Below are 23,393 nucleotides of genomic sequence, written 5' to 3' on the forward strand. Positions count from 1 at the left end.
TAGACACTGATTCTGAATTTAAGTTTTATTACAGTAAGGGTTCATTTAGTACGAAAATTTAAATTAGAGTAACTCTAATCATGATTATAGAATCATAATCATGATTCATGATTTTAGATTCAAATCATGATTCTAAAATCATGATTCAGAATTAAGGATTTGAATTACCTTAAATTAAGATGGGGTGGTTTTAGAATCACGATTTGAGCTAGTTTAAAACATCACATCAATTCAGAATCACGATTCAGAATCAGCCAAACCAAACACTGATTTTGAATCATGATTCAGAATCATAATTCAGAATTACTGTAAACAAATATTGATTCTGAATCAGGATTATGAATCCATCTACCAAACACACCATAAAAAGCTCTCAGAAATAATCACATTTAACCATTTTGTTACAGTAAAAAGTTCTCACATAAAGTCACATCTCAACTCGAATTAAAAACTCGAATCAGCGAACTAAACAGGCCTAACGAGTTTCGAAAGGCCTAGTCATTTTGTAGATTCAAGTTTTTAATTCGAATTGAGATTCGAGTTTTTAATTCGAATTGATATGTGACATTTTTTTAGAACTTTTAATTGTAGTAAAAAAAAGTTAGATGTAACATTTTCTAAAAAATTTTAACAATAAAAACTTACAACTGAAAATTCGAATCGGTAAAATGAATAAGGCCGAAGAAAAAATAAATTACTTAACAAAGTTTATTTGTGAGCCTAATGTATCAATAATATCAGTTTTTCACAGTTGAATTAGATTAAAAAATACATAAAAATAAAAATAAAAAAAATTACAATAGATAATTTTTAATATAAATTTCACTATTAAAAATAAAAAAATACTAATAATTTTTTTTAATCATATTAGAGAAACTCTCGTAAATTAACGTAGATGGGGATAAGAAAAAAATGTTGAAATTATTCCATTAAAAAAAATGTGTTGAAATTGTGATTGGATTTGGAGAAGTACTTTTTTTCTTTTTCCTTTTTAGAAAAGTTATAAATATAACTTTTTGATCAGATGGAAAGTATCCTGCCCTAAACACTCCAGTTTATAAAATAGGATCCTCTCATTTTTTATGACAACCGCGACAAGTGTATGGTAATTTCTATGATTTTCACGTTTAAAATTTATAAATATATTGTTTAAAAGTGCATGTTATGGTTTTTTTTTTCTTTTTGAAAGGTACAGGACTTATTGTTTTGTGTTATTTAAGTTATGACTTAAATTGTGTATGTAAGAGAAAAATATTATAATAAAAAAGTTAAATTTAAATTGTTGAGAGAAAACACTATAGTAATATGACTTGAATCTTAAAATGAACATATTTATAGTATTTTATTTAGATTATGTTTGGTAGGAGAGATAGAAAAAGATGGATGGAAAGAGAGATAAAATCTCTTGTTTGGTAAGGAGAAGAAAAAAGAGAAAGAAACTCTCTCATGCACTTTGCCACGCTATTCTAAAATTATCAGCTTAGAGTTTTCATTCAATCTTTTTCTCTCTCTCTTCTCGTTTCTCCCACACACTTTGGCTGGCAAATGGAGATGAGGCACGAAAAAACACTGCGACAAGCTCGTCTACACTTGGCTGGCCGCTGTTGCGATGAGCTTGTCAGCATCATGTGTCAAAGATCTACATCTTGTGGGCATAGAGGAGTAGAGCATCTAGAAGATCAAAGGCTCCGTTTATTTCACCGATTCGAATTTAAAATTTGAATTTTGTTACAGTAAAAAACTCTCATAAACAGTTATATTTAATTTTTTTATTACAGTAAAAAACTCTCATATAGAGTCACATCTCAACTCGAATTACTCACACTCAATTTCATTACAAAGATTTTAGAAAGAATGCCTTATTTTTGGTCGCAAAATCTTGGTCACCAAAAGCCGGTGGCAAAATATTTTGGCGACTAAAAACACTTTGGCTTTAGAGATTTTGCAACCAAATTTTGACAGCAAATTTAAGCTCTTGGTCGCAAAAAAATGAGATCATGCATGTTGTTTCATGACCAAATTTTACGAGTGGAACTTTTTGGTCGCAAAAAGGTAAGAATTTGCTACTAAAGTCTTTGTTGTAAAACGTTTTAACTACCAAATATTTTAGAAGCATAAATCTTTCTCTGCTAAATATTTCGATCGTTGAAATTCTTTAGTCGCCTATACGCAAGAATCATATTAAAATCTCACATTAGCTGGAGATATTGACATAATCTACTCAATAAGGTGAGAGTAATCCTTCCTTAACAGGTCATTTTTGTTAGGTTGAGTTCGGCCCAATATCCTTTGATTTCTGTAAAATGGTATCAGAGCAGGCACAATTTTACAATGTTAGGTCCCCTAATATCGACTTATTCACAGCGGTTTAGCATGGTCCACGCTATGCGTGAGGAGGCGTATTAGAATCTCACATTAATTAGAGATATTGGCATGGTCCACTTAATAAGGTGAGGGCAATCCTTCCCTAACAAGCCGGTTTTGTTAGATTAAGTTATGCCCAATATCCTTTGATTTCTGTAAAAAAATCATGATACAAAACTTTTGGTCAAAAAAGCAGATTGGGTGCTTAATTTAGCGGAGGACATGCCGGGTTAAGGTGACCTTTGTGCTTAGATTTAAAGAGCATGTGCAACTAAAGACTCTCATTAACCATTGATGTAAAAGGAGTAGTAGTAAATTGGTGCTTAAAAAAAATGAAATTCTGCAACAAATAAAAAACGACATTACACAAGAAAGAAGATAAAACCGATATATTTTTCATATGTTTGTCAAAAGACTACATGGATACATTTTTTGAGAGACTTCAATGTTCCAAAATGATGTGGATCTTTCCTCAAATTTCTGGAAATTTCTTGAGAAAATCATAAAAAACAGCTTCAAATTTAAATAATTGATATTTTCATAAATATCGATAAAGTATATCCTTGATTCTACAAAAGTATTCACCCAAATCATGCATTTATGTTATGCGTGTACATGAGCTAAGGAGAAGACTAGGAGATTTATATATAATGACTCCAAAAACTTGATGATCATTTTGGTTCTAATTGAAAATAATTATTTGTGATGCATTTGTCAAACTTTTTCTCAAAACACAAAGAAAATTCTCTATGATACTCCATTAACACCTTTAATTTTCTTTTATGTTTTAGTTCCTTTTTGCATTCTTTACTAGACTTCCATATGCACCTGGTGATTGACGTCACCAACTTGCCTAGCTTCATCTGAGGAGGATGAGAATCTGCATTGACAATATCTTCCAAAAACATACTTGATAACATTATCACTAAAATTAATCCTTTTACATAATTTTTGCCCATCTCCTTCTTTCTTCTTTCTCTTTCTTCTTTCCATTTGTGCAAATTATTATCAAAAGACAAACATCTTTATATATTCCTCAATCTCATCGCACTTTCATTTATTATTCGTTCATTGTTTTGGTTTTTATACAAACAAGAAAAAGATGTTAACATTACCATACAACGAAATGTAAACTTTGATTAAAATGAAAGGTTGCTCTACTTTGTTCCAGTTTTTATGAATTAATTAAGTAAACTTGGTGAAACTTTTGCACATTAACGAGTCAAGTTGAGCCATTAATTAAAGAATATATCCTATATGAGTGGCGAGTGATTATTGAGGTATTTAATAAGTTGAAAATATATTTTAAATTATATTTTTGAAGTTCAATGATCGTGAATGTTAAAATAATATGACTTCAGTTTGAGGAAAGATCATTTGTTAAAAGAATAGATTATTGAACTTACTATATCTTACCACATTAATATCAATAATTCGAATAATGATGTGGTTTTTAAAAATGAAAGAAGAAAATAAAAAGAAAAAGAGAAAACAATATTAACGTAGTTCAATAATGTGCTTATATTTATAGATTATAAAAATTGAGAGAATTACAAGTTACAATGACAGTATCATGTAAATTACATAAATAATCTAGAGATTATCGTAAAATTAGATAAATATAACCAAAGACAAAATAATAATGAACGTGACAATATATGAAATATTAACTTTTCCTAATAGTTATTTGTTTGAAAGCGATGAAGCGAAAACATAGAGTCACAATCGACAGAATACTTGCAGCCCCATTTGAATGGTGGTTAGTGATGAAGAAGTAGATTAGAATTTTGAATTAAACATTATACAGTTATTTATTTAGATATATACTCGCTTCAATATTTAGTTTACAATTAGGATTATTTAAAATTAAGTTATGTTTATCTTTTTTTCTATCAATATTTCAGTGATTGTAATTCTTAAACCGAGTGGATGATTGTTAATAAATACTTAATTAGTTTCAATAATTTCTCCTACTAAGTTCTGTGGCTTTCTTTCTTTTATGTTTTTTTTTTTTTTTATCTAAATTCTCTCAAAAACAAGATATTTAAAAAATAAAATTGCGTGATTGATGAATACTCGTATGACTTTACCGAATTTGTGCACGTATACTAGTAAAAGTTAATGCAGAATTAAAATAAATAAACACAAAAAATTGTTAAGCTTGGAGGTTTCAATATAGAGCAAAAAGTATGGACAAGGTGTTTTAGAATGCAAAATGAAAACTAGGATTTCTTGAGCCCGAAAGGCCTATTTGTATAGCCTTCAATATAATAAACACAAAGAAATAAATATTCTGGAATTATTCCTAGAACAGTTTTGGGGTTCTGAGAGGTTTTTAAAGCTAAAAAACGTTCGTTGCTTTAGAATTTAAGTTTTGTTACAGTAAGGGTTCATTTGGTACGATAATTTAAATTAGAGTGACTCTAATCATGATTATAAAATTAGAATCATGATTTATAATTTTAGATTCAAATCATGATTCTAAAATCATGAATCAGAATTAAGGATTTGAATTACCTTGAATTAAGATGGGGTGGTTTTAAAATCACGATTTGAGCTAGTTTAAAACATCACATCAAATTCTAAATCACAATTCAGAATCATCTAAATTAGACACTGATTCTGAATTTAAGTTTTGTTACAGTAAGGGTTCATTTAGTACGAGAATTTAAATTAGAGTAACTCTAATCATGATTATAGAATCAGAATCATGATTCATGATTTTAGATTCAAATCATGATTCTAAAATCATGAATCAGAATTAAGGATTTGAATTACTTTAAATTAAGATGGGGTGGTTTTAAAATCACGATTTGAGCTAGTTTAAAACATCACATCAAATTCTAAATCACAATTCAGAATCATCTAAATTAGACACTGATTCTGAATTTAAGTTTTATTACAGTAAGGGTTCATTTAGTACGAAAATTTAAATTAGAGTAACTCTAATCATGATTATAGAATCATAATCATGATTCATGATTTTAGATTCAAATCATGATTCTAAAATCATGATTCAGAATTAAGGATTTGAATTACCTTAAATTAAGATGGGGTGGTTTTAGAATCACGATTTGAGCTAGTTTAAAACATCACATCAATTCAGAATCACGATTCAGAATCAGCCAAACCAAACACTGATTTTGAATCATGATTCAGAATCATAATTCAGAATTACTGTAAACAAATATTGATTCTGAATCAGGATTATGAATCCATCTACCAAACACACCATAAAAAGCTCTCAGAAATAATCACATTTAACCATTTTGTTACAGTAAAAAGTTCTCACATAAAGTCACATCTCAACTCGAATTAAAAACTCGAATCAGCGAACTAAACAGGCCTAACGAGTTTCGAAAGGCCTAGTCATTTTGTAGATTCAAGTTTTTAATTCGAATTGAGATTCGAGTTTTTAATTCGAATTGATATGTGACATTTTTTTAGAACTTTTAATTGTAGTAAAAAAAAGTTAGATGTAACATTTTCTAAAAAATTTTAACAATAAAAACTTACAACTGAAAATTCGAATCGGTAAAATGAATAAGGCCGAAGAAAAAATAAATTACTTAACAAAGTTTATTTGTGAGCCTAATGTATCAATAATATCAGTTTTTCACAGTTGAATTAGATTAAAAAATACATAAAAATAAAAATAAAAAAAATTACAATAGATAATTTTTAATATAAATTTCACTATTAAAAATAAAAAAATACTAATAATTTTTTTTAATCATATTAGAGAAACTCTCGTAAATTAACGTAGATGGGGATAAGAAAAAAATGTTGAAATTATTCCATTAAAAAAAATGTGTTGAAATTGTGATTGGATTTGGAGAAGTACTTTTTTTCTTTTTCCTTTTTAGAAAAGTTATAAATATAACTTTTTGATCAGATGGAAAGTATCCTGCCCTAAACACTCCAGTTTATAAAATAGGATCCTCTCATTTTTTATGACAACCGCGACAAGTGTATGGTAATTTCTATGATTTTCACGTTTAAAATTTATAAATATATTGTTTAAAAGTGCATGTTATGGTTTTTTTTTTCTTTTTGAAAGGTACAGGACTTATTGTTTTGTGTTATTTAAGTTATGACTTAAATTGTGTATGTAAGAGAAAAATATTATAATAAAAAAGTTAAATTTAAATTGTTGAGAGAAAACACTATAGTAATATGACTTGAATCTTAAAATGAACATATTTATAGTATTTTATTTAGATTATGTTTGGTAGGAGAGATAGAAAAAGATGGATGGAAAGAGAGATAAAATCTCTTGTTTGGTAAGGAGAAGAAAAAAGAGAAAGAAACTCTCTCATGCACTTTGCCACGCTATTCTAAAATTATCAGCTTAGAGTTTTCATTCAATCTTTTTCTCTCTCTCTTCTCGTTTCTCCCACACACTTTGGCTGGCAAATGGAGATGAGGCACGAAAAAACACTGCGACAAGCTCGTCTACACTTGGCTGGCCGCTGTTGCGATGAGCTTGTCAGCATCATGTGTCAAAGATCTACATCTTGTGGGCATAGAGGAGTAGAGCATCTAGAAGATCAAAGGCTCCGTTTATTTCACCGATTCGAATTTAAAATTTGAATTTTGTTACAGTAAAAAACTCTCATAAACAGTTATATTTAATTTTTTTATTACAGTAAAAAACTCTCATATAGAGTCACATCTCAACTCGAATTACTCACACTCAATTTCATTACAAAGATTTTAGAAAGAATGCCTTATTTTTGGTCGCAAAATCTTGGTCACCAAAAGCCGGTGGCAAAATATTTTGGCGACTAAAAACACTTTGGCTTTAGAGATTTTGCAACCAAATTTTGACAGCAAATTTAAGCTCTTGGTCGCAAAAAAATGAGATCATGCATGTTGTTTCATGACCAAATTTTACGAGTGGAACTTTTTGGTCGCAAAAAGGTAAGAATTTGCTACTAAAGTCTTTGTTGTAAAACGTTTTAACTACCAAATATTTTAGAAGCATAAATCTTTCTCTGCTAAATATTTCGATCGTTGAAATTCTTTAGTCGCCTATACGCAAGAATCATATTAAAATCTCACATTAGCTGGAGATATTGACATAATCTACTCAATAAGGTGAGAGTAATCCTTCCTTAACAGGTCATTTTTGTTAGGTTGAGTTCGGCCCAATATCCTTTGATTTCTGTAAAATGGTATCAGAGCAGGCACAATTTTACAATGTTAGGTCCCCTAATATCGACTTATTCACAGCGGTTTAGCATGGTCCACGCTATGCGTGAGGAGGCGTATTAGAATCTCACATTAATTAGAGATATTGGCATGGTCCACTTAATAAGGTGAGGGCAATCCTTCCCTAACAAGCCGGTTTTGTTAGATTAAGTTATGCCCAATATCCTTTGATTTCTGTAAAAAAATCATGATACAAAACTTTTGGTCAAAAAAGCAGATTGGGTGCTTAATTTAGCGGAGGACATGCCGGGTTAAGGTGACCTTTGTGCTTAGATTTAAAGAGCATGTGCAACTAAAGACTCTCATTAACCATTGATGTAAAAGGAGTAGTAGTAAATTGGTGCTTAAAAAAAATGAAATTCTGCAACAAATAAAAAACGACATTACACAAGAAAGAAGATAAAACCGATATATTTTTCATATGTTTGTCAAAAGACTACATGGATACATTTTTTGAGAGACTTCAATGTTCCAAAATGATGTGGATCTTTCCTCAAATTTCTGGAAATTTCTTGAGAAAATCATAAAAAACAGCTTCAAATTTAAATAATTGATATTTTCATAAATATCGATAAAGTATATCCTTGATTCTACAAAAGTATTCACCCAAATCATGCATTTATGTTATGCGTGTACATGAGCTAAGGAGAAGACTAGGAGATTTATATATAATGACTCCAAAAACTTGATGATCATTTTGGTTCTAATTGAAAATAATTATTTGTGATGCATTTGTCAAACTTTTTCTCAAAACACAAAGAAAATTCTCTATGATACTCCATTAACACCTTTAATTTTCTTTTATGTTTTAGTTCCTTTTTGCATTCTTTACTAGACTTCCATATGCACCTGGTGATTGACGTCACCAACTTGCCTAGCTTCATCTGAGGAGGATGAGAATCTGCATTGACAATATCTTCCAAAAACATACTTGATAACATTATCACTAAAATTAATCCTTTTACATAATTTTTGCCCATCTCCTTCTTTCTTCTTTCTCTTTCTTCTTTCCATTTGTGCAAATTATTATCAAAAGACAAACATCTTTATATATTCCTCAATCTCATCGCACTTTCATTTATTATTCGTTCATTGTTTTGGTTTTTATACAAACAAGAAAAAGATGTTAACATTACCATACAACGAAATGTAAACTTTGATTAAAATGAAAGGTTGCTCTACTTTGTTCCAGTTTTTATGAATTAATTAAGTAAACTTGGTGAAACTTTTGCACATTAACGAGTCAAGTTGAGCCATTAATTAAAGAATATATCCTATATGAGTGGCGAGTGATTATTGAGGTATTTAATAAGTTGAAAATATATTTTAAATTATATTTTTGAAGTTCAATGATCGTGAATGTTAAAATAATATGACTTCAGTTTGAGGAAAGATCATTTGTTAAAAGAATAGATTATTGAACTTACTATATCTTACCACATTAATATCAATAATTCGAATAATGATGTGGTTTTTAAAAATGAAAGAAGAAAATAAAAAGAAAAAGAGAAAACAATATTAACGTAGTTCAATAATGTGCTTATATTTATAGATTATAAAAATTGAGAGAATTACAAGTTACAATGACAGTATCATGTAAATTACATAAATAATCTAGAGATTATCGTAAAATTAGATAAATATAACCAAAGACAAAATAATAATGAACGTGACAATATATGAAATATTAACTTTTCCTAATAGTTATTTGTTTGAAAGCGATGAAGCGAAAACATAGAGTCACAATCGACAGAATACTTGCAGCCCCATTTGAATGGTGGTTAGTGATGAAGAAGTAGATTAGAATTTTGAATTAAACATTATACAGTTATTTATTTAGATATATACTCGCTTCAATATTTAGTTTACAATTAGGATTATTTAAAATTAAGTTATGTTTATCTTTTTTTCTATCAATATTTCAGTGATTGTAATTCTTAAACCGAGTGGATGATTGTTAATAAATACTTAATTAGTTTCAATAATTTCTCCTACTAAGTTCTGTGGCTTTCTTTCTTTTATGTTTTTTTTTTTTTTATCTAAATTCTCTCAAAAACAAGATATTTAAAAAATAAAATTGCGTGATTGATGAATACTCGTATGACTTTACCGAATTTGTGCACGTATACTAGTAAAAGTTAATGCAGAATTAAAATAAATAAACACAAAAAATTGTTAAGCTTGGAGGTTTCAATATAGAGCAAAAAGTATGGACAAGGTGTTTTAGAATGCAAAATGAAAACTAGGATTTCTTGAGCCCGAAAGGCCTATTTGTATAGCCTTCAATATAATAAACACAAAGAAATAAATATTCTGGAATTATTCCTAGTATCCAGCTATCCTTGAAGTCTTTAGTTGGCTCTTAAATTATCAAACCTAATTTTCATATAATTATGATAATGTACTTTAAAATTTCAACACTCATAATATGCGGTCATGTAATCAACGAAATGTCATCTTTCTAACACGTAAACACTCATAGCACAGAACATTCAATCATAACAAAGCATATATCGTGAGAGAAAATTCTAGATTAAATTCACATTAAAAAGTTTCTGAATTAGAATTTTCTTGGGTTTCACTCCGACGGATTTCCCATTTAACAAATATATTTAAACTCGTGATTCTAATTCTGTTATAGTGTTTTCCTTTCACAAAAAATTTGAATTCAAAAATTTTTCACTAATGGTTCTCTCACAAAATTTCCGTCAATAAATTAGAATTACTGATTTGACCGCGTAAACTAAGAGGGTTAAGGTTATTGCTCGAGACTTTTCCTGGCACGCCATTAGTTGCTTGGACGAGGTTCCATTAATCAGCGACATCTGCTATCGAAGCCGAGCTGCTTGCACTCAAGAGAGCCATGGATTTAGTAGCAAGTCAAACAATGGAAGAAGATTAAGATTGAAGGAGATTGAAAGATCTTGCTTAATGTTTTGGCGTAGGGAGATATTTGTTCATATAGGCGTTTGTCTGCAATCTTTTTAGGTGTCACTCGGTTAATTTCTATTTTTCATTGTGTTTCCTTTTCTTCTTTATAGGTTCCTAGAGAATGTAATAGAACGGCTCAAAGCTTATGTGGTTGGGATAGTCACCTCTATTGTGGTGTCTATTTTTTATTGACAAGAGTTTTGTTAAAGAATTAGATGCCTAATTCTATGAAACCGGGAGCACTAAAAACGTGGAAAACTAAATCAAGCAAAATTGATACACAAAATTTATGTAGGTTCACTTTAATGTGAAATTATGTCCTTTTCAAGTGTTGTAATTTTTCACTATGATTGAGAAGTTATAAGAGAAATAACGCACACCTTACAACTCTTTTTTTTTTTTTTTTTTGCTCTACCTCTCTAATAAATCTCAAAATGACGCCTCTTTTTATAATAAAAATTAGGACAATCGAATTTTAAAAGTGTGAAATCTTCAAACTACCTTTAATAAAATTTTGCAACTCTATTAATCATTTGGGATTTAGGTTACTACATAAAGGGACAACACATACAATCTAGAGTTGATTCATTAAACAAAATTATTGTCGAATTATTATTATGATGGCCTATTCCAATGTATGATAAATCTATTAATGTCTCTCATATTGTCTAAAACATCTTCTTTATAAGTTTACGAGAATACAAACAATCATGAATCTATCAAATTTCATCAAATAATTTTTGTACATATTTATCATCTTCTCCAAAGAAAACATTATAAATTTGTAGAATCAAATTCATGAACAAAGTTACCCCTTGTATTTGTTTGTTCAACTCGTTCTTGAACAAAAACTGCTTTTCAGAAATATCCATCACTTTAAGCGTTAATGCAAAACGAAATTAAGTGTTTTTAATTACAAAACAAAGGCACTAATAAAGGGATTTTGATATTGTTAAGTTGTGTAGCCTAATTATTATCTTGACGACTGTGACCAGATATTTGTTATACGGCCAGTATCATAAGTCGATTTTAGTCGAATCTTAGATCGAGGTACTTGTTGGCAGTCAAGCATACACTCTAAGATAAGTCAAATCCTAGATCGAGGTACTTGTTGGCAGTCAAGCATACACTCTAGTATCTTAAGAGAATGAGAGATTACACTCCAGTATCTTCAGAGAAAATCTGGCCTAATTTGCAGGGCTCGACGTTTGTGATTTATATAAGCTTTTCTGATTGAAAAAGGGCTCAATTTAGAACTAATGAAAGAAATGTAAAATTTCAAATCCAAACTGACGAATTCAATCGGCAAAACTTGAAAGGGAAACTGGAAAGACCCGGTGAAGTTTTTTTTTTTTTTTTTTTTAAGGATGCAAATTAATTCTACTTTAAAATCTATGCACCTTATACTTGTCTACCATTTTATGTAAAACCCACGGCTTATAATCCGGGTATCATGAATAACGTAAAAAAAAGTGTGGTATTAATATTAAATAATAAACTTTACATTCAAAATTTGATTTTAAATATAAAAGATTATCAACATATTCCTACAATGTCACGTATTATTACCTGATGACATGTTAATTTCCAGTAGGGAAGTTAAGAGAAGGGTTTTTTTATTATTATTTGGTTAGCTATTTGCTTTTCAGGGAACCAATATCACGTTGAAAAATAATATTTTATCCCGATAGTGGATCCCACTAAAATGAGTCTCACCTACCCACTTAGCGAAATCCACCTGTGAGTAGCGGGCTTTTACTCTCATTAGAATGAATAGAGGTGCTCTTTAAAATTTAGGAGGCTAGGTTTTACACAGGTCTAAGAGAATTTTTGTAAGGGAGAAAGAGAAAAATATGTCAATACTTGAGATGAATTAAAATTAATAGGCCAATAATTTACATAAATAAATAAATAGACTAAATTACTATTTTTGTCTATAACTTATCTGGTTATAAACCATAACTTAACAAGTTATTGTCTATAATTGTCCATAACTTATCTAGCTATGAACTATAACTTAAAAAGTTTGTCCATAATTTATCTGGTTATGAACCATAACTTGACAAGTTATAGTCTATTAATTTATATAACTAAAAATTGACCTATATACTTTCTTAAACTTTTTATATTGGCTTATTTTCTACTATTTTCCCTTTTTGTAATTGATCCTCACATTTAACAAAAAGGTTACATATCCCAGCATAATTCTGTTCTCCAATCCAGGCTTTTATATGAAAAGCTAAATGCTACTTCTATAACGTAACGTTTTTCTCTCTTCTCGTCTTTTGAGCAAAGGTTCTACTTTCTATTAGATTGATAATTTACATTTTTAAACATACAGATAACTCATTCACCTAAGGTCAAATTTGTCGTTCAGCGTTTAAAAGCCTGCACGAGAGGAGCCTCATAAAGAAACAAATCCCACCTCAGAAAGAAGGAGAAAATCCCATCATATTCCCAACCTCTTAGCGCCACATTCTGAGCAGAACTTCGATGTTTCTCTCAAATAAGGGGCCCCACATTGATCACAGAACTTTGCCGGACTGGACGGCTGAAATTCAGTAACTTGTTAGTGCTAGGAAAAAGGGGAAGGTAACACCAATAAAAGCCACATCAACCCACAAACAAAACTTTATCCGAAGAAAATATTTGTATAGAATCAATTAGATCTTTGGACTTGCTTTTAGATTTAAAGTTGGTGCTTAAGTCTATCACTTATAGTGAAGTTAACGCCCAAAAAAAAACAAAAACAGAGAGAGAGAACGAATCGAAACGAAACAAATAAAGGACAAGCAACAAACCTTCTAGTCTACGTGAAAATTCAGTGGATGTGCGAGTCTTACACTGTAAAGTACGGGTCTATTAAAAAGTTTCTTAGACGGTTTTGTTATGATTGGTTATTTCTGTTAGCTGGTTGTGTAGGGGCATAAATGATGGAATTAGAGGGAAGTGGGGACTGGAAAGATTTAATAGGGAAATAACACATTTCTGAGTTGAGGAGAGGGGCAGGCTCTCGAAACTTTGCCATTTTGCATAGGCTTGTAATTGATTCTTTCCCTCATTTGTACAGGATTTGATGTAACACAAACTAATTTCATGTAGTCTCCAACAAGGCATTGTTTATTTACTTATTAACATGTCGGATTGCAATATTGAACTAATATCAAAGCACGATTGTTACAGCAGCAAATCTAGAGATTGTTTATCCACTAATATATATGTGTGTGCGCGTGCGCGCGTGTCTAGAGATTGTTTACAAAAATCTGCTTTCTTCAAAGTTCAGCTTGCATAATGCAAGCAAAGTAACGTAGCTCCCACTACGTTATTAAAATGAAACAAGTGCTCAAATTGTTAACGTTAAAAGGAAAAGCAAGTCAACTAAGATAACCTTACCAGTACATGTAAACGTCCCCCAACGTAGCCTCCTGTAAGGGGTTGTAAGCAAGCTATGTGTTGTGACATGGTCGGCGAATGATGAGCATGACCAAGTTCAGGCAGGTGTGATGGTGGAGCGCATTGATGGCTTTGAGAGTACTGGGCAGCATGTTGACTTTGGTGCATTGGTTGATGATGATTCTGGTGAACAGGATGAAACTGCGGTTGGTGCAACAGTGGTTGCACATGATGTTTGCAAGGAGTATGCTGCTGAGTTTGTGTCTGCCAAAGAAACAAAGGGCAAATATTAACCAACTCCATGGAATAATAACAATGCTAATAATTTCTAACTCTATAATTTTTCTTAAACAAGGAGCTCAAACATAGTGGCATAAGAAAGACGTGATAAGACTTTTCTATGAGAACTAAAAAACCCTTCCAAGAATGCCAATACCCATAGCATAATGTTGTCTACATCTTCAACTACCAGTCTCTTATTAAAGAACACATATATTTTCACCGTAAATAAGCATGTGTCAAAAAAAAATGGTATTATAAAAACCAGAGTGAACTAATAAGTTCTGAATAATTTTATTGATGAATACGTTTCTCTTTAAATAGATTACAATAGGAATAATAATCCCAAAAAATAAGGAACTGATAAGGAACTGATACTCTAATCCTAAGTTTAAAATCCTAACAGAAAATAAGATTGATGTTATCCAAAGTTTGACTTAATCCAATAAGATTTCGTCCACACTCCCCCTCAAGCTTGGCTGTAGATGTTGATGAGGCCAAACTTGCTTACAAGTATCTCAAGAGTTTGTTCGGATAGACCTTTTGTGAGTAGATCAGCTAGTTGATGAGATGTAGGCACGTATTCAATTCTGATAACGTCTCCATCAAGTTTTTCTTTAATAAAGTGTCGATCCACTTCCACATGTTTAGTCCTATCATAATGAACAGGATTATGAGCTATACTGATAGTTGACTGATTATCAGAGTAAAGCCGCATAGGTTCTTCAAAGTCAATCTTCAACTCTTTCATCACTCTTCTTATCCAAACAAGTTCACAAACTCCATGAGCCATAGCCCTATACTCAGCTTCTGCACTGCTTCTAGCAACAACTGACTGTTTTTTGCTGCGCCAAGTCACTAGATTCCCCCACAATAAGGTACAATATCCAGATGTTGATTTTCGATCATTGATTGATCCAGTCCAATCTGCATCAATGAATGCTTTTACTCTTCGATCATCAGTCTTTGCAAAAAATAAGCCTTTTCCAGGTGTCTGCTTCAAGTATCTCAAGATTCTATACACTGAATTAAGATGTCCTTGACACGGTGCGTGCATATACTGACTTACTAAACTCACTGCAAAGGCAATATCTGGTCTCGTATGTGAGAGGTAGATGAGCTTTTCAACAAGACGTTGATAATTTCCCTTTCGACTGGTCCTCCTTCAAGCATTTTTGCTTTATTACCAAGTTCAATCGGCGTTTTACTAGGCTTGTATCCCAGCATGCCGGTTTCTTCCAAAAGATCTAAGGTGTACTTCCTTTGAGAGACAAAAATACCCTTTTTACTCCCTGCAAATTCCATCCCTAGAAAATATCTCAGGGCTCCAAGGTCTTTAACTTCGAATTCCTTTGCCATTATTTTCTTGATTCTCTCCACCTCTTCACTATCATTTCCAGTGATAATAATATCATCAACATATACTATAAAAATAGTAATTTTCTCTTTTTCAGAATGTTTAACGAATAGTGTATGATTGGCTTGTCCCTGAATGTAGCCAAACTTCCTGATTACCTTCGAGAATCTGTCGAACCAAGCTCGTGGAGACTGTTTTAAACCATAGAGAGACTTGTTGAGTTTACAGACAGTTTGTCTCCCTAATTCCTCTTCAAATCCCAGAGGTTGACACATATAAATCTCCTCTTCAAGTTCACCATTTAGGAATGCATTTTTAATATCAAGTTGATGTAAGGGCCAATCAGAATTAGCTGCCAATGAGAGAAGAATTCGGACAGTATTGAGTTTGGCAACAGGGGCAAAGGTTTCAGTGTAGTCGATTCCATAGGTTTGAGTAAAACCTTTGGCCACTAGTCACGCCTTGTGTCCTTATACTTAACTGTGAATACCCATTTGCACCCTACTATGCTTTTCCCTTGGGGCAATTCTACCAAGCTCCATGTATTATTCTGTTTAAGGGCACGTAGTTCTTCAAGAACAGCAGCTTTCCACTCAGGAACATCCAACGCCTCTTTAATAGACCTGGGAATCATTATACTAGACAGTCTTGAGGTAAAAGCACGGAATGAAGGTGATAGATTTGAATAGGAGATGAATTTGGAAAAGGATGTTGAGTACAAGATCTAACACCCTTTCTAACTGCTATTGGCTTGTCTAGATTAAGAATAGGACTAGATGTACCTGACTCATTTTGTAGGTGAGAATCTACCATCGGTTCGTCTTCTTGACTGTGAGTAGGATTCATGATTTTTTTATTTCCTTGAGAGTTTTTCCTTCTAGAGTAGACCTGTAACTCTTGTTGTTTAGGCTCGGGCAGTGTTGCTTCTCCCCCTGTTTTTAGTATCGGTCCATAATCAGGTGGATTTGGCTCATTTGGAGGGCTGGTTTGAATTGACTCAGGTGTAAAAACAGTCGTGATGTCCGAATTAACATCAAGTAACGGTAGGTCAAGAATATCCCAGGAACAACAAGCTTCATCCTGTTTCTCCCTCTGAAGCGAAGTTGGAGAGAAGTAAGGGATATCTTCAAAGAATGTGACATCACAGGAAACATATGTTTTTCTAGTTTGTGGATAGTAACAACGATAACCTTTCTGAGTTGGAGAGTAGCCAATGAAGACAGTTTTGAGAGCTTGGGGATCAAGTTTACTTCTATTGTGCTCATGAATATGAACAAATGCTGTACAGCCAAAGGTTTTTAATGGAAGAGCATTGGATTTAGAAACTTGCGGATAGGTTTTGGAAAGAACAGACAAAGGGGGTTTAAAGTTGATAGGACGACTTGGTAAGTGGTTCATGAGATAGGTAGCAGTTAGGATAGCGTCCCCCCATAAGTATTTTGGAACATTCATTGTAAACATGAGAGCACGGGCTACTTCCAACAGATGACGATTTTTCCTTTCGGATACTCCATTTTGTTGTGGAGTATCAACACATGAACTTTGGTGTATAATCCCATTTTCCAACAAATAATCACCTAGGATGGAATTGAAGTATTCTTTTCCATTGTTGGTTCTAAGAGTTCGGACATTGGTTTGAAACTGGGTTTGAACCATCTTGTGAAAGAATTTGAATTTTGATTGGTTTCAGATTTGTCATGAAGAAGATGACCCATGTAACACGTGTGTGATCATCAATAAATGTAAGAAACCATTTTTTACGGTGAGATGTAGTGATTTTTGAAGGTCCCCATATGTCACTATGGATCAAAGAGAACGGTGTGGACGGTGTGTATGGTTTTGGAGAAAATGAAATGCGAGTGTGTTTGGCTAGTTGACAAATTTCACAATCAAGAGAAACAATATTTTTATTATTAAATAAGGATGGAAACAAACGTTTAAGATATGAAAAACTGGGATGGCCAAGTCTATGATGCCATAACATTATTTTCCTAGTACTAGAAACAGACATAGAAGCAACGCTAGACACAAAAGTTTGTCGACTCTTCGATTGTTCACTTTCAAAGTAATAAAGACCATCATGAATCCTAGCAGTGCCAATCATCTTCCCCGATAGTAGGTCCTGAAATTGACATGACAAAGGCAAGAATTTAGCAACACAATGATTATCACGTGTAATTTTACTAACAGAGATGAGGTTGCATTTTAAGGCATGGACATAGAAGACAGATTCAAGGATAAGGTTCCGAGATAATCTAATATTACCGATTCCAGCAACTGGAGTCAAAGACCCATCAGCAATTGTAACAGTGGTGTGATTAGAACAAGGAACATAAGAGCAAAAAAGATTAGAACCACCTGTCATATGATTGGAGGCCCCTGAATCAATGATCCAAGGATCTTTAGGGTGAATAGAAGATTTTAAAGCTGAGTATAGTTTACCAGATTGAGTCACCGAACATAACCCAGTAGTGGAACTGGAAGAGGGATTGACTGATTGAGAAGTATTGACGGATGGCTGATTGAGAAGCCTACGGAGTTGTTCAATCTGTTCCTTGCTGAATGGAATAAACGCGCCTGAGTTGCCTGATTTGTCTTGGTCGGATTGAGTTTGGTATGCACGTCCATCATTTTTCTTCTAAGGCTGCCAATTTGCTGGTTTTCCATGAATCTCCCAACACTTGTCCCGAGTATGGCCAGGACAATTACAGTGATCACACCATGGTCGCTTGCTTGGGCGCTGATCAGAATGATGTTGTCCTTGTGAGTGGGATTTATTTGACACTAAGGCAGACCCTTCTGGTGCAGATGGAGCAACTGGTATGTCATCTGTGAGCATTACCTTCCGATGGACTTCCTCACGACGAACTTCAGCAAAGGCAGCTTCTGTAGAGGGGAAAGGATCCCGTGCCACCACTCGGCCTCGTACCTCATCCAGATTTTGATTAAGGCCAGCAAGGAAATCAAACTCTCTTTCTTTTTCAAGATTACGCCTCTGCTTGATCTTCTTCAAAAAACAAATAGAGTTCTTGCCAAAGATCAGATAAATACTAAGTCACCGAATTTGAGCCCTGTTTCATCTCCTTCAGCTTCAAACGGATCTCGAAAATTTGAGAAGCATTCCCGAGATCAGAGTACATCCGGCGGGCTGCATCCCACACCTCCTTGGCCGTTTTGAACCAGAGATAGCGACGGCTGATTTTTGGGTCCATCAAATTGATAAGCCAAGCGAGAACAATAGAATTCTCCGCCAGTCATGTCTTGTACGATGGATCAGTTGGGCTGGGAGCAGGAAGTTCTCCAGTAAGATAGCCCAATTTGCCGCGGCCACAAATCACAATTTTCACGGATTGTGCCCACTGCAGATAATTTTTTCCATCTAATTTGTGGGCTATAATATGGAGGAGGTATCGCTCCCGGAAAGAGAAGCAATACGATTAGAGTTTCTTTCAGCCATGAATTGGCTAGATGTTGTTGATCCGGTATTATCACCGGAGGATATGGCTGTATCGTGTTCAGCCATGAGAGAGAAAAAAAATAGCCCTTTGGCTCTGATACCATATAAAAACCAGAGCGAACTAATAAGTTCTGAATTATTTTATTGATGAATACGTTTCTCTTTAAATAGATTACAATAGGAATAATAATCCCAAAAAATAAGGAACTGATAAGGAACTGATACTCTAATCCTAAGTTTAAAATCCTAACAGAAAATAAGGTTGATGTTATCCAAAGTTTGACTTAATCCAATAAGATTTGAATTTCGTCCACAGGTATCAATCATACTTCATACATGTTTGGCTCCATGTAAAAATTATATCACGTGTTTCAAAATATCAGGACTAGAAAACAAATCTTACTTCACTCACTGCACGGAATCCTTGAGTAGTGCCCAACACGGAAGAATTATCACTTGTAGGAAAACTCTGGAAAGTTTAGTTAGCAAGGATAAACCGTTAGAGAGCGTTCACAAAGGTAAAACAAATAAATTCCTTTATTTTGTTTTCAGTAATAGACCATGATTAGATATGTCCATCACTATGGATCTAGAAAATAAAATATTACTTAGTACTTCTTGCCAACTTAAGAACAATCTTAAAATACCAATTTACCTTAAATAAATTCCTTTATTTTGTTTCAGTAATTGACCATGATTAGATATGTCCATCACTATGGATCTAGAAAATAAAATATTACTTAATACTTACCAACGTAAGAAAAATCTTAAAATACCATAAATCTTGGAGATTTAAAAAATGACAACCCATTGTATACGGTAGAAACTATTTTTTTTTTTTATAAGAAATATGGCAGAAACTAATTTTGAGTACAATAAACAAAGAAATGTAAAAAGATAAAAAAGTGGATTTTAATTTGTTATGGTTGATAAATAAGTACTGTGTTAAAATAAGGCATGTAGCTTACAGGTAAACCAGGAATGTTAGATACAGAACTTGAAGCAACACGCCTATACTTGTGTCTTGGAGAATAGAACTTATAGTCTCGAGTAGACACAGCAACTTCATCCCGACCTGTCAATCGTTTAAACCTGCAAGTAGTTTATGAGAACAATAATAGCTTAGAAGGATGTATTAGGCCAGTGATTCACTGAACAATAATAGCTTAAGTTAAAACATCCAATCCTTACTCTCAATGTGAAAATAAACATCACAATGTAAACTGATACTGATCCGGTAATCTATGAGATTTGCACTATGAGGCAAATGGAATTGAGATTATTCTAGATTTAGGGTTATTTTTGTCATAAGGCATTGACTTTATTGAGATAATTCTAGATTTAAGGGTCATTAGCGATCAGACTTCAATTCTTTCTCATGCCATAAGTAATTTACAATATCTTGTAACTCATTATCCTACAACCAAAAGCCTCAAAACAAGAAAATTTTTAAATCTTAAAAGACACTAACATGCATATCAGACAGATTTTTGTACCTATCCATTCTTGACAATCCGTACAATGTAAATATTTTTATGCTTTCTAACTCACCACTCTGCATCGTCCATCGGCATGCTATTAGGTTTTTCAACAATATCTAACCCATTGACCACTACAAACCGAACACGCTTCTCTTCTTGAATAACTAGTTCTGGAAATCTTGTCCTTGTTTCAAGAGAAGTTGCCAATTCTCTTCTTCTGAACGTGCATGTTCCTAATAAAAAGATGTAGATAATAAATTGTATATGATATTTAATTTGATGCAAAGAAAATAATTCATAATACTAGATATATAGTTTCCATTACAAACATAAAAGGTGAGCAGGGCGGGGAATAAAATGAATTCACGGCGCAGAAATGGGATTAGACAATAAAGTAAGTAAATGGATTACCCTTTTTGGGAAATTTCTTAGCTAGCCTTCTATACAAACCACCAGCTGCTTCGAGGGCTACCCCAATTGTCTTGTCACGAATACCATTTAAGGAAGCAAGTCTAATATTTACATCATTAACTAAAGTTTCGTACATGTTTGCCATGTACATTAAGGGCAAAGCAAACCTTGGATCGCCTTCATACTGGACCTCTCTAGCCTTCCTCTTATTCAGTTTGTCTTGACTAGATTGACCGTTATAATCAGCCTCTGACTCAGCAACTTCAATCACATGATCACGGATAAAATGATCCACAATAATTTGCAGAAATCTTGCTCTGGCTGATTCAATAGGCGAGACATCTGTTTCGATGTTCATGCCAGATCAGTTAACCCACTCATGAGGCGGCCATAAAATCAAATCCAGAAAGCAACAGAAAATTACATTCAAAACAAAGTCCAAACACTTTAAGAAAATTAGATTTGACCTTCAATAGTCAACAAATCGAAGGCACCCCGCGAAGGCCCATTATTCTCAAGGCTGGAGCGCTCTTCATCAACTCCTACACTGTGAAGTGGTAAAGAATTCCTATACGACTCATGCATGCAGTCCTAAAAGAGCAAAGCTCATTCTTAAGAATTAATAAACAAGTCTCCTTCAACAATTTCGGCAGAACATAAGGAAATAATCAGGACAACATATCATTTGTTTATTAAGAAGAAGAGAAGGAGAAGGAGAAGAAGAAGAAGAAAGTGGATTGATTTAGTTCTTTTCGTCAGTGTAGTTGTTTATGTTATTTTTACAAACGTTAATGCATTTGATTCATAAACACTATCAACTGAGAAATTCTTCTGCAATTACGCAAATTTAAAAGCAGTTCCTCTTTTTCCTCTAAAATTCTCAAAGAAACCAAACGAAGACCAATTTCTTAACCAAAAAACAAAACCGAACATTGAGTGAAAACTCGGGGCATACACTAACAACGGCATTGGAGTCATCGTCGTTGTCGAGGCTATCCTCGGTGACGCCGTCGCGGTCAACGTCGCTGATGGATTCGATGTCCGCCGCCGGCGGATCGACGGTGTTGAGATCGTGCAAAGGGCTTCCGATGTACGAATTCGCCGCCGATCTCATACCAAAGTGCTGCAACGGAACCCTAGCCGCCATTCTTTCCCAAATTCGTTCCAAGACCGTCGAGTTCACACATCAAAACCAAACCGCCATGGCCGTCGAATTCGATTCTCTCGCCCTTATTCTCCCTCGTCCTCCTTCTTCGAGGAATGAGAATCCTCGCCTGTGAAGCAGAGGAAGACATTGAAACGAAGTTAAGATATATGAGAGTTTCAAAATAGGCGTTTTTATAGGTTTTTTTTAACGGCTATACTAGAGAGAGTCCAAGCCTTAAAACGTACCGGAGCTTTCGGGGACGAAAAGGAGTTGCCGAGCCTGACTCCGATCTCCACACCAGATTCCAAACCAAAGTAAGGCCTCTTTTCTCGGCAGGCTTTACTTTAATTTAAAGATCACATGTGAATGTGATGGTGTAGTGATCATGTAATACCATGCCCACAGTTTGCTATGGTGAGCCTTTGTACGCTACGCTCCACTTGTACAGATGGCAACAGGACGGGTTTGAGAAGTTTGGCCTCCCCGCATTCCTCCCTGTTATGGAGCATCTCGCCCTAGTGTGGACGTTTAGTTCATGAATTTAGAATTATAATTTAAAATTATTTTTAATTTACGTGTGTTTTTTATGAGAGAAAATATTGTAGTGAACTACGAACCATAATTCAAATCATGACAGGAATTCACTAACCAAACGCAATAAATCTGCTAAGAGAAAAAGAGAAATATTCTTTAAGATGTATGAGTCTGAATTTTTACTCATTACTTTTGACTAATATCAATTTTAATTAAATAATTATACTAATTAAAAGGGTAGTAATAAGTAGGGATTAAAAATTCAAATCGTGCACTATGATGATAGTGTTCAGTAATTTTCTCATTCTTCTTCTTCTGCTAACCCATTTACAGCAATCAAAACAAAAGGATTATGCTCTGCTAACCATGCCCTCACCATCTTGAGCGGTCTTTTATAGATCAGAAGATATTTTGAATGCTTTTAAATAATTTGGGGGCATTGTGAAAAAGAACCCATATTTTTGGGGCATGTATGAAAATAATTTATTTGTTAAAAACAATTTGTTACCACTTTAAATAAATATGAGGATTTTTTTCCTAGAAAACACGTTCGCTACTCTCTTTTGTTTTTCATTTTCAAGTTGTTAATTTTTTTATTTAAGATTTGAGGAAAATTTTTTGTTTTCTAAAAAAATTTTTAGAATAATTTGTATTATTGGTCTCTAAAACTTTGTATCATGTGATAACTTGGTTATGATTCTTTCGATTTTGTCAAAACGATCCCTCAAAACACATAAAACTTTGACAATTAAAGCCTTAACGACTAGCTCAGGTAAAATAGAGCAGTTTAGCAATTAAATCCTTTATTTTCAAAACTGGCCCTAA

General features: G+C 33.1%; 1 protein-coding gene across 1 annotated transcript; it reads right to left on the bottom strand.

Annotated features, from left to right (window-relative positions):
- Positions 1 to 12,646: 12,646 nt before the first annotated feature.
- On the bottom strand, positions 12,647 to 22,356 carry LOC21386029 (uncharacterized protein At2g02148). Its single transcript, XM_024168893.1, has 9 exons — positions 22,280 to 22,356; positions 21,843 to 22,161; positions 21,355 to 21,478; positions 20,888 to 21,229; positions 20,547 to 20,709; positions 19,964 to 20,087; positions 19,399 to 19,464; positions 13,903 to 14,166; positions 12,647 to 13,060 (listed from the first exon to the last, which is right to left on the bottom strand). Exons 2-9 carry the CDS (start codon positions 22,032 to 22,034, stop codon positions 12,959 to 12,961), a joined length of 1,377 nt encoding a protein of 458 aa, XP_024024661.1. The 5' UTR covers positions 22,035 to 22,161; positions 22,280 to 22,356; the 3' UTR covers positions 12,647 to 12,958.
- Between the last annotated feature and the right edge of the window lie 1,037 nt (positions 22,357 to 23,393).

Source organism: Morus notabilis, unplaced genomic scaffold, assembly GCF_000414095.1.
Source record: "Morus notabilis unplaced genomic scaffold, ASM41409v2 Scaffold893, whole genome shotgun sequence".
NCBI classification, from domain to species: Eukaryota; Viridiplantae; Streptophyta; class Magnoliopsida; order Rosales; family Moraceae; genus Morus; species Morus notabilis.